A 12,220-nucleotide genomic window follows, 5' to 3' on the forward strand; every position below is an offset into this window, starting at 1 on the left:
AGGGGTTCAGCACTAAGAGCAATGAGCACCATTTCCTCCCTCATGGCAGACAGGCTGAGGTGGTAGCACTTTTCCCTAATGGCCTGTGTACAGTAGCTCCACACACAGGCAGAAATCACTCTAGAACATGCCTCACAAAAGGAACCTTAAAAGCCTTGTCTCGTCTCCAAAAACTATTCCCATTTGGCTCAAAAAGTTCAACCATCAATGCCATCAACTGAGTGAGAATGTGTATATACACAAGCATGTGTACACACACACACACACACACACACACAGAGAGAGAGAGAGAGAGAGAACAGAGACAGACAGACAGACAGACAGACCGACCGTTCCTATAAGTCTTTGGGTTTTTAATGCTAACTGAATGGACAACCAACACCACACAATAGCTATGATGGTGTTCAGCCAGAATAGCTCTACACACAAGACTGAGAAGTAGAAATAAGTTAGATTTTCCAACTTCCAATTACTATATACCATCAAGTCTGAACATGATTTATGCAAAGCCTTTTCAGACTCCCACAGACAATAAACAGTTTCCTACAGGGCACAGGCACAAGCGGCTTCAGAACAGCACAGAGGCTAAAATCTACTGTAGCAGCAAGGATTCTGGCCAACACAACAGCAATGCTAGCACTGAGAGATTTCCACTGTACGTACTGTCCCCTGCCCTCATAGACCTTCTCCCAATGAGTTCCAGAAGCACGACAAACACTACAAGCTTCTCCAGCCACTGAGGCATCAGAGACATATACCACTGAAACAAGGCCAGCCGCCTGGCAAGGAGAATGGGTTTTAACTTCTTGCAAAGCATACATGGTCAGACAGAGGCCAGCTGGCCCAAAGCCACACTGAACATCAAGAGTCAAGGTCACATGGCAATTATAAAAGGAGTCATCCTTCAAAGATCAAGAAATTCAAGATTCCAGATTCCTTCATTATTAGCAAAGAAACTATCCTAGCAAACAAATTACTGCATCAGCAGAACTAAGACATTAGGTAAGCACAGAATGTCAGACCAGCGTGAGGGCAAACGGAATAGAAGAAGCCAGCAAAGAAGGTTGAAATCCATTGATAGAGTTTCTATGCTCAGAAACTAAGGTAGAATATGTCATAGAAATGACCCCAAACTCAGGATCACTCTAAGACAGCTTGTCTTCTTCCCAAAAACTATTCCCACTTTGCTTAAGATAGTTCACTAGTGGGGTTGGGGATTTAGCTCAGTGGTATAGCGCTTGCCTAGCAAGCGCAAGGCCCTGAGTTCGGTCCCCAGCTCCGAAAAAAAGAAAAAAAAAAGAAAAAAAAAAGAAAGAAAGAAAGAAAGAAAGAAAGAAAGAAAGAAAGAAAGAAAGAAAGAAAGAAAGAAAGAAAGAAAAAAGGAAAAAAAAGGATAGTTCACGAGTAGCAACCTCAATGTTCTTGCAATTGGGAGATTAATTACTTTCTTGCAGATAATTTCCTATTATTATGGTGACTGCTAAATCATGACAGACTTGCCCTGCTTACAACCCTCCTTCTCAACATTCAAGGCCAGTGATAGAACAAAGATGTAGTAAATGGATGCCTTCCAGGGAGGGGCAGGCATTGTCTGCAGATAAAATGCTACTGGTTGGCTTCCTCCCGTTACCTAGACAGTGCATCTGAGAATGCTCTTGAGATTGCCCAGACTGATCTCCAATCTAACCCTGTCTTCTCTGTAAACTCAAGGTAAAAACAGCGGATAAATATGCTTAGATGCCTGCCTCTCAGGCAGTCACTGGGTCTGTTTTACAGTCATTACCTCTAGTTTAACTTCTACCAACTCTGACTACAGAAACCAGAATGCCCACTTTAGACATGAAGAAACAAGCTGAGAGGAGTTTATGTCAACAGCAATCCACAGACATCTTTATTCCTGAGGCCCAAACTAACCTAGTTCCCTGTGGCCTCAATCATGTTTCTGAAGCACTCACTGCCAGGACCATCTTCCTAATTCACTCAAAACCTAGAGACCTGTCCAAATCCTAACTTAATTCGCTTTACCCTTTGGCCTTCTGAATAAGCAGCCCTGATCCACCCACCACACACAAATCCCTTGCAGAGATTTCTGAAGAATTCCTCCCCAGTCCCAGAACCTTCCAGGAAAGGTTTCTGATATCTGACAAAAGCCCACTTAAATATGCCTCCTTCCCTATGTAATCCCTATGACGGAAGGTGCAGCCCTTCCCTGCCATGTCCACAAAACCTTTACCATCCAGTCTGTTTTACCTAAGTGCCCAAGCTGCTTTCTGCATGTCTGCTGTAGAACGTAAGTTCAATAAAGACTGGAGGAATTAGCCATCAGGGGAGTGACAGCAGAGAGTGGAAGATTCCAAAAGACATACAGGGGAAATAAGGCAGTCAGGCCCCAGAGAAAACAACTTGGCTTCACAATGGCTAAATTAGAATGTGTACTGGGAACTCCCCCTTCAGACCCCCAAGATATCTTTCACTGGGCAGAGCTGGGAGGGTGCACTGTGACAGCCATGGTCATAAGAATGAGCTGAGTGCTGTGTATGGTTCCTCAGTCTCCTCTGGGGATCCCCCATGCTTTGCAGGGCCCCCAAAACAGACAATGTAAATAAGAGAATCACTTAAACCACTATTGCTCTACTGAATTAGGCTCATTTAAATCTCTTAATAATTAGAGTCAGAACAAAGAGAGGAAGACAGAACTCATTAAGAATAACGAGACTGGCGACAGGAAATGCAGCAACGATGCTGGGTTGCTACTCACAGTACACATGCAGGCTCTCGTCCCCACGTGTACCCTTGAAAGAGACTAATTATGCCTCTGGCAAAAAACATGCCAAGCCCTTCGAAGCAGCTATTTAAAGATATATGCACAGCAGGCCACCATTTCAGGTCCTGCGCCACTTGCTCATTATTACACCCCACTTCCTTAAGAAGCAAGTTCTAGGGAATGGCATTAAGTACAGGAGGGAAACGAGTCTTTCTAGTTGGGCTGACAGTCCCTCAATGTCTTGAGACTGGCAGGTTTTAACTTTCTAAAGCTTTTCAACTAAAATGACTACATGGTATTTATACTAACTACAGAATACCTAAACTGAATTGATAGGATCCGAGCAATAAGTGTGTGTGTTCAAGAAGAGAGCTCATCATCTTTGGCTCTTGTTTCATCATTGATAGGTAATAAACAAGGTTTGAAGAATCTAATCGTTGCCTTTCCCATGGCACAGGTAAGTCTCTTTAATATTCCAAACTACTTAAAAAAAAATACCTGAAAGCCTACATAAACAACAAGACTTTGGCCAAAAATATGCCTTCCATGTCTTTTATTTATCACAGACTTTACTATTCACAAAGTTGGGCGCTCCATACTTCCTTCTTGCTCCTCCCAGCACCATAAGCAGGCAGCTCACGCTACCTGCGTCTCCATTTTCAGAGAACAAAATAACCTCTCTATTTATTCTGAGAGTGGCTGCGGGTGAACATGCACAGTAAAGGAGAAAAGAGCAGGTTCTCTCCTACTGTCCAAGGGGGAAATGAGAAACAGAACACGGGAGGCAGGCAGGCAGGTAGACAAGAAAGCAGGACTAAAAACAATAAAAGGTTTCCAAACTAAAACTGTTAAGACTGCCAAAAAGTGTTACAGATCTTACGTACAGCTGTTCGTAACAGCCAAACTCACAATGTGAATTATAATTAGACAAATTCCATGACTTCCACAAGATTCAATACATTACTACCTTAAGAAATTTTAAGTCTATAGGTACACAGGTTTGCTTAGTGAAAAATTCACAGGATACAATCAACAGTGAGAAATGGAAAGAACTATTTTCCAAAATCATTACAAAAAAAAAAAAAAAGTAAAAAGACACTTTCGTGATGCATTAAAAAGTTTAACAGTTTTTGTAACTTAAAATTCAAATACAATTTAGTAAAGGAACACATTATAAAAATAATCTACACAACCCATACATTCATCAAAATTCAATTTTCCATTTCTTTTTCTAATAATGCTTCCCTCCACCCAGGATCCAAAACAGGCAAGGTACAGCGTTCATCTTCCAGAGTGTACACTCTTTATACAGGGTCTAAACTAAGACTTTGAAAACTAAGGTGACTCAGATAGCTCAGATCTAAAATCTGTAGGCGAAGTAGGAAAGGAGTCTAGTAAAAATCCACAGGGTACACCAAATTTCATTTGAAGCTCTACAGCAAAGGTGTCTGGGTATAAGTTGGGTCTCTTAAGTCTTTAATGTGTGCTTGGTAATTTTATCCAGGTTAACTTTACTGTGTAACCCTGACCAACCATGGAGAACAGAGGAAAGAGGATTTTTAAAACACTGCAAGTACACAAACACACAGGTTCTGCTACGCTTGTTGTCGTTCAGAAAATCCCTTTAAAAAATTTCAACATTCTTGTTAATGTTCACATAACTAATCCCCACGACCTCAAAACAAATTTCTGTTTTCCAAACACCAAAATAACTTTCCTAGCTAGTTCTTTACACATATAATACCAGAACCTGAGGGGAGGATGGGGGAGGGTTGGGGGGGGGAGTTGGATTTCTCAGACTTTGAGACAGGTCTAGAGAACATCAGTTGTTGTTCCAGGTCATCCAGAACTACATCACTAAGACTTTCTTTCAAAAATACAAAAAGTAGCCAGGTGGTGGTGGTACATGCCTTTAACACTCTAGAGACAAAGGCAGGCCTCTAAGCTAGAGGACAACCAGGGCTACATTGAGAAAACCTGTCTTGAAAAATCAAACAAATAAACAAGAAAGTGGGCTACAAAAATCTCTCCAAATTTAGGAACCCTAGCTACTCTTGTAAACAAAATGGGTTCAAGTCCTAGCACCCAGCATAGTGGCTTACAAGCAACCATCTGTAACTCTAATCTCTGAGGATACAACATCCTTCTGTCTGCACACATGTGGTGCACAGGTTTTGCACAAGTAAAACACTCAAACACCAAAATAAAATAAAGTCTAGATGGCGTACACATGAAATTGTTTGAAGTATTTCTTAAGTAAGTAAAAACACTGCAGAAGCAACAGAGGCGCCTGCCTGCCTTTAGCTAGCGCACTCAGAAGGTGGAAGCAGGCAGATCTCTATGAATCTGAATCCATCTTCATATACACAAAGTCTAGTGTGCCCTACACAGTGATGCTCTTTCTTTAAAAAACAAGCAAACATAAAAACCTGCCCTCAGACCGAACAGCAAACTGATCTGAGAGGACAGTGTTAGTGCCATCTGTACGAAGCTTACCTCGAAGGCAGAGAAAGGTAAGAAAGTCCTCTGTCTTAGGCTTCCTTTTAGAGAGGTCAGAAATGTGAGTAGCTGGCGGGGGCAGCAAAGGCTCCACTGTCTTCACTGGAGTTGTGCTGGGACTGTTCGGCTGAGACTGAGCAAACTTCCTTTGTGCTTGCAGCCTGGGCCTGCAACAACAAAAGAAAATTAAAGCTAAATTAAGCAGAGACGGGAGGATACAGGACCACATGCAGCAATAAAACCATGACACAGGAGGAACAAGCTGACAATCTTTCAAGCAAACTCTTACTAATTAAGGCTCTATATGTCTCCCATAAACCACAGCCTGTATAGCAGTGCGTTAAAGCCACCTAAGGGGACTGTATTTTATGGAGATATAAAGTATATGTGTAGCATGAATGTGTGTAGAAAAGGAACAATCAGTGGGAAAGGGGTAAGATCATTTCAATGCTAGCCTGGAGTCCACAATGTCTCAAGAAACAGCATCCACTTACTTCACAATTTCCTTCCCTTATCCTGTGCTGATGCCTGGTTCCCCTTTATCTGTCCTCTACCTCTACAAACTAGTGACATACTTCTAACATCTTGAATTCAGTCATAGACTGGGGAGTGTAGATCATTTGCAGAGTTTACGGAGAAGTAGGAAACACAGAGATGGCACAGTTGGAAAACTTATTTTGCTTATTGCCAAATCTAATCCCCAGGACTCATAAAACTGTCATCTGATCTACACTACATTATTTGTTTAAAAAAAATTAAATCCTGCAATTAAAGAGCAAAACAAAACAAAAACAAAAACCAGGTATATTATAAACCGTCAGAATGAGAACAAGCTTAGCGTAAGTTCTACTTTCTCTAACGTCGCAGTCTACATCTACTAGATGCATGCTACAGAGATAAGTCGTAGAGCAGGAACACATCTCCAGCGAGCAGTCTCATTATACACTGGCCAGAGCCTTGAGGTAAAGACAGTCACAGTGAGTGGGTGACACAAAGACAGGTGAGGAAGCCCAGAATGTTGTCTTCTAACAAAGGGGAGGCGGAGGAAAATCCAAAAACCCAGGACTGGTAGGATGACAGATGGGTGTATCCTCCTAGAGGACACAGCCCAGCATGCACGTATGGAGGTAGGACTCCACTTCAATCAACCTCTCCAACAGGTACCTAGCACCTCACACTTCATTATCAATGCAAAAATGCTTTACAGCAAAATAGTTTGGGCGTAAGAGTGGTTAAAAGTCATACTGCAGTGGAGCTTCTGAATTTGAGGAGAATCAACAGGAGTAGCCCACAGATACCAAACACTGGGCTGATGATATAGCTTGCCTAGCAAGGGTAAGGCCAAAGGGCCACTCCCCAGCAGGATATAGCATTAAAGGAAACAAGTAGCATCCTCACTGGTATATAAAGGTGTGTATGGATACAGCTCCCAAAGGAAAGATCTAGGCTAGTATTTCTATCTGGAATTGGGATAAATGCTCAATGTTAGCAACTCGGGTATACAACTCAGGTGGTATAGAAAAATAGAGAAGAAAAAAAGAGCAAAGCCAGTTTTCTGTTTAATTTTTTTATTTTATGAAGAAGTCAGAAGCATGCTAAGTTCTAATAGAAATTGCTGGGTTTGTATTTCAAAAGAGATTCAACCACCCTACAAGCAGCAGTTCTACTGTCCTACTTAGCACTTAATTGCAGCCTCACCTTTAAGGCTTACTGAAAGACAAACCAGAATTAGACATGTCTTCAAGAGGCAGGAGAAAACCACACAGCTGCCACAGTACTTCACTTATTTATTTAGAAGGCAGACAGTTAAGCAAAGCACTTGTAGGTGGGCAAGAATAATAACCCAAAATCCTAGCAGGAAGAAGACTGGGGTAGGCAAGATCAGTCAGAACAATGTAGAGAGCGAGTTAGGGAGATGGTTCAGTCAATGTTGCTGCACAAACAAGCATGACGTCTTTCCTGCGTCTGAGCCAACATAGCCATGTAAACATGTTGGACTGAGAACTAGGACTCTGACCTGTAATCCCAGCACGCCAGGAGGCAGAGGCATAGGAATCCTAGGGGCTGACTGTCAGCCAGCCTAACTAAAGTAAAGATATCCGAAGTCTATGAGGGACTCTGTCTCAAATAGGAAAGCAAAGGATGGCACCTAAGGGGCTGGAGAGATAGATGGCTCAGCCGTTAAGGCTAGGTTCACAACCAAAAATATAAGAGCGGCACCTACATTTGACTTTTGGACTCCATATATATAAACACAGGTTCACATATCCAAATGAGCGCGAGTGTGCGCGCGCGCGCACACACACACACACACACACCACAAATTCTCTTTTAAAAAAATCACTGAGAGTATGGAAAGAGAAAAAATACTTTTACAGAAACCAACATGTAAAACATGCTAACATTGGTATTGAGTTAGGGCAGCTCTCAATGCTACCTGACCCTAGTGTTCAGATCTCAAGCACAGCAATGTACAACCAATTGTTTTGAAAGCTAACTAATGGAGAAAAGTCTCATGCATAAAGTCCTTGGGTGAGCCCAAAGGGTCTATACAGACTCCTTACCTCCTCCTGTCCTTCCCTATCACACAGATGGGGATGAAAGCTTCCTGGGCAGTTTTCCATAAAGAGCCCAGTATGAGAATGAGAACCCCATTTCTAGGTTTCCTCAGCCATCTACAGTACACAATGACCACTTTCCTCCTATGTGTGGCATTCATTTCTACGACAATCCTTACTATAGCATGCATAATAGCAAATCCTGGGTTGTCTGAATTCCACTGCTAACAAAACTTCCTAATAGTCCCCAAACCAAAAACCGTGTGTACACACAAGGGAAGGGAAACCATGCATATCTGGTACCTTCATAAATGTGCATATCAAAACATTTTATTAACTCAATTCTCCAATATTAAACTTGTTAGCTGGTAAATCCAATAATTTAGCTGACAGCACAATTCTAATCAAAGGGGTAAGGAAGATAGAAGGGAGGGTCTGGACAATTAAAAATAAGAAACTGCTTCTGGCAGATGCAGATGAGCAGCTCCACTCTTTGTGGCAGTGTAGGAGCTGGACCTGACACTTTGCCAACTCCCTGAAAGGTCTATTCAAAAAGGAAAAAAAATTCTGTGTTTCCATCCCCAAAATAATTACCCACTCTATTCTATCCCTACACACACACACACACACACACACACACACACACACACTCTCACTCAAAGAAACAAGAGTGTGTGCATGTGTGTGCGCACTACTAGGTCTGTGGGCGGAAGATACCATCCACCAGGGCAGGCTGCCCACCAGATTCAAATGCAAGTTCAGTGGCAGGCAAAACACACAGGATGGCTATAAATGCCCTGCATGGTGGAGAGAATATAAACACATCCTCAAGTGAAGCCAGCAAATACCAGCTCACCCGCACTGGGTCAAGAATGCTAGTCTCAGATGGTATTCCTGTAAGCACAATCCCATCTCCTGCTTCCATAGCTAGGTCTGCATGAGACTATAACACAATGACAAAGAGATGGTCACTTGGCTCACAAGGTTTGGCTACACAGAAGTCTTTTGCTGTCTTGACATCTAGCTACTAATTACAGACATTTTCCAGTGGGTTTGCTTTACATATGAACAGATTAGTTTATGAAAAACAGGATATTAAATATTTGCAGCTCTTAATTAAATTACATAAGAGCTATTTAGAGTGAAAGTTTGTTAAAGCCAGATTTGCCTTGGGGAACCTTCTGGAAAATTCCTTCCCAAGGACTCCTTAAAAGGTTTGGCTTGGTCCAGTAGGCACCAGGAAAAGCCACAACTTGGGCTTTGGCTCAACTAACTTTTATCAATGTGGGCCTTGGTTTTCTCAAAGTAATAGAAATAATAAATCAGGAGCTGGAGCAGGTCAAAGACACTGTCTGAAGAATGGGACACAGCCTACCCATAGCTAAGCAAGGCCACTGCAGTAAAGCTGATCCTCTGAAAGGGTAATTCCTACAGCGACTCCTCACCTAACACACTCTAGCTGAGAAAGACTTGTCTTGTGCCAGTGCCCAGTGGGAAGTCACTGGCACAAGCTGAGGTATGTTTACTAACTGTGCCAGAGGACAGGTTTAAAAAAACAAACAAACAAACCAAAAACACAAAACAAAAAAAAAAACAGGGCCACTCTTCGTTTTTAATACAGCATAACAATCTACAAAACTAAGAAGTCAGAAAGCAATCCAATTTCCTTGGACTTTTTAAATAATGGCGATAATATCAACTCTGGTTTGTAATGAATTCTTCACATGAAAAATTAGTAATTACATATATGAATGCGCTGCCTCCTCAAAAGCACAACTCTAACCATTTTTATAAACACACAGGACAACAGAAGAGTCTTTAATTGTTCGTAGAAAGAAACTATGAGAAAAGAATGTCCACAGATAGAAACTGAATACATAAAAGATAGGAACATTTACTGGCATACAAACTCTCAGGCGGTGGTGTGATGTGGAAAGTAATAAATCTTATATCAAGAAATTTCAAAAACAAAAACAAACAAAAAACCCAAGTCTTCCTGACATCACAAATTACGATCAAGAAAAGCATTTGACATTGAATTTCTTTGTGTTCTACAAAGCACTCAGGTCCGAAGGGGAAAGAACTATGATTAGCGGACAGTTGGAGTGGCCAATAAAGCCCTTTTGTCAGGCACAAATGCTACATGTCCTAGGTGCCCAGGCAAGGCTGTTAAGTTCCACCTCCTCATTGGGATCACACTTAGAGGCCAAAGAGTCAAAGTCCCAAGAGAACAAAATCCTAAAGGAAATGGAGTAAATAAGGATTAAGAGTCAAGAACAGCAAATGGAAGAGTCCACTGTAGCCAGGATGTGGCTAAAGAAATTCCTACTGTGTATGGTAGGTACACCGTTTTAAAAACTTAGCTGTGCCAGTTAAAATGCTCATTTGTCTTTCCTCTCACACTTGACGTGTGACTGCCAGTGGAGTCTTAAAATCCTAGCTAGTTTTTCAATTTTAGGTTACTGAGAACCCAACTGCATGCTGCCAAAAATCCCCTGGCAGCCGTCTCCTGGCAAAGAGAATGGTGGGGAAGGAGGGAATGAATGACCTTGTGAGGCAAGAAATGTTTCCAGGGGGGAAAAAAAAGAAACACAAGTGAAGAATCTATAATCTACCACGTGATTCAGTTCATTCACTCTTCTTTGTCAATAGAGCTATAAAAGCCTGAATGAAAAGTTAATCATACAGAAATACTCAAGATGCAACGGTGTATCAGGTGAGATTCTAAGTCTGCTACAGGGCTGGGATGAAATCAATGGTTTAAAAAAAATTCAAGCTGTAGCAGAATTTCACTTAATGACTCCAGAGAAAAGTACTAAGGAGATGCTACTCACAAATGTGGCCCCAGTGAGCCTGGCAGGACAACACTTCATCATCTTCCTCTCACTTTACTTTAAAAGAAATCATTCATATATATATGAATGAAAACACACCCCAGACATTTTCATTACCTACTGAAAACATAGTGTGGTGACCACAAAGCACCAACAGATGAGATGACAACCAAATTCTCTAAAAAGGAATTCTGAATTATAACAATCATGCTCTACCGCTGGCTTTCAGAACATTCATTAACACCAGGTAACAGAAAATAACCTAAAAACTGCAAAAAGCATGACTGTGAAGACAGAAATTCCTTCTTTCTTATCCCAATTTCATTACAATTCAAGGCATCAACAAGTATTTAAGATGTAGAGAATATCACAATAACTTTTTTTTCTTAATCTGCAAGCATGTGTGCCTGTGCACGCATGGATGCGGTGCCCACAGAAGCCAAAAAGTCTCATTAGATCCCCAGAACTAAAGTGGCAGTTGTCGGCTGCCCTGTGGGTGCTAGGTACCCTGGAAAGGCATTTAGTGCTCTTAACTGTTGATCCTATCCTGGCACTAGGGCCCGTCTAGATATCAAAAACATAGCCTACAGCTAAAATGCATAGGATTGGTCTATGATATACATAAAAATGAGAGGCTACAGTCTAGAAAAGATATGCTACAGAGTACCAATAAATCTTGCTTTCATGAATAATCCAAAGAACTTATTTTCTATTGTGCTGTTTCCATATCTAAAGAGTACTAACCATTCACATGCTATCTCTTGTAAAAGGAGTCTGGACCCTGTGACAATTGTCTCATGAAGAAAAGTGAAATTGCAATTAAATCTTTCCCAACTCACACATACAAGTGATCCTCCTCAATCCAATAGATTTTGGATTCAAAGATAAAACAGGTGGAAAGAAAACCAAAATAAAAAAATGCTGAACAATTGACTGTGAAAATGAAGTGTCTCTGCTCTGCAAAGTCCCTGATTGACAGCACATTCTCCTTAAGGCTGGACTTGACAAAATTGTTCTGCTGGCAAAATGTACCATAGTACATACAATCTTGCTTACAGAGATGGAGGGAGGTGGATTTTAGAGGGAACTTCGGTGCTCATTTATAATGACTCTCCTCAATTCCACTAGCCTAAACATCTCTTTGATCCAAGAGGCATCCATCTTTAGTGTGTCAACAGACTGCCAAGTCACACTCTTAGCCATGCTTCAGTCCTGGAAGGATGGCTGTGGTCCCACCTTCAGCAATTTCTGAGTAAGCCTAGTGAAGTCATTTCCAGCTGGCCATTTAAAAGTCCCCAGAGAGCAGCTAAGACACCAACACACCATTCCTGCAGGTCTGTAAAAGGGCTTTCCCCACTCTTTCAGAGCATAGTCCTGAAGAGGCATAGGGCAGCTGTCCCTTCTGCCTGCGGTTGTACTTTCAGGCAGAGTCTACCTAGCTGGCAAAGGCTGTCCGCTAACTGTATCCTTTTACATGGGCTAGGAGTATAGGCATGTCATACATGAGTGTAACTCTGACTGGCATCACAGTAAATTGTAAACAAAGACAGAAATGACGGTTCACT

The 12,220-nt window shown here is 41.7% G+C and overlaps 1 protein-coding gene across 13 annotated transcripts in view; it reads right to left on the bottom strand.

Annotated features, from left to right (window-relative positions):
- Jarid2 (jumonji and AT-rich interaction domain containing 2) overlaps positions 1-12,220 on the bottom strand; it is a 180,033-nt gene that overhangs the window by 40,852 nt on the left and 126,961 nt on the right. For all 13 annotated transcript variants that reach the window (XM_087591528.1, XM_087591523.1, XM_087591529.1 and 10 more), the window contains 1 exon segment: positions 5,261-5,430. Coding sequence is in view for 7 of the 13 variants with exons in the window: in XM_087591523.1 (XP_087447649.1) it covers positions 5,261-5,430 (170 nt within the window). In the remaining 6 variants the exon portion in view is untranslated.

The sequence above is a fragment of the Rattus norvegicus genome, chromosome 17 (genome assembly GCF_021556685.1).
Source record: "Rattus norvegicus strain SHRSP/BbbUtx chromosome 17, alternate assembly SHRSP_T2T, whole genome shotgun sequence".
NCBI classification, from domain to species: Eukaryota; Metazoa; Chordata; class Mammalia; order Rodentia; family Muridae; genus Rattus; species Rattus norvegicus.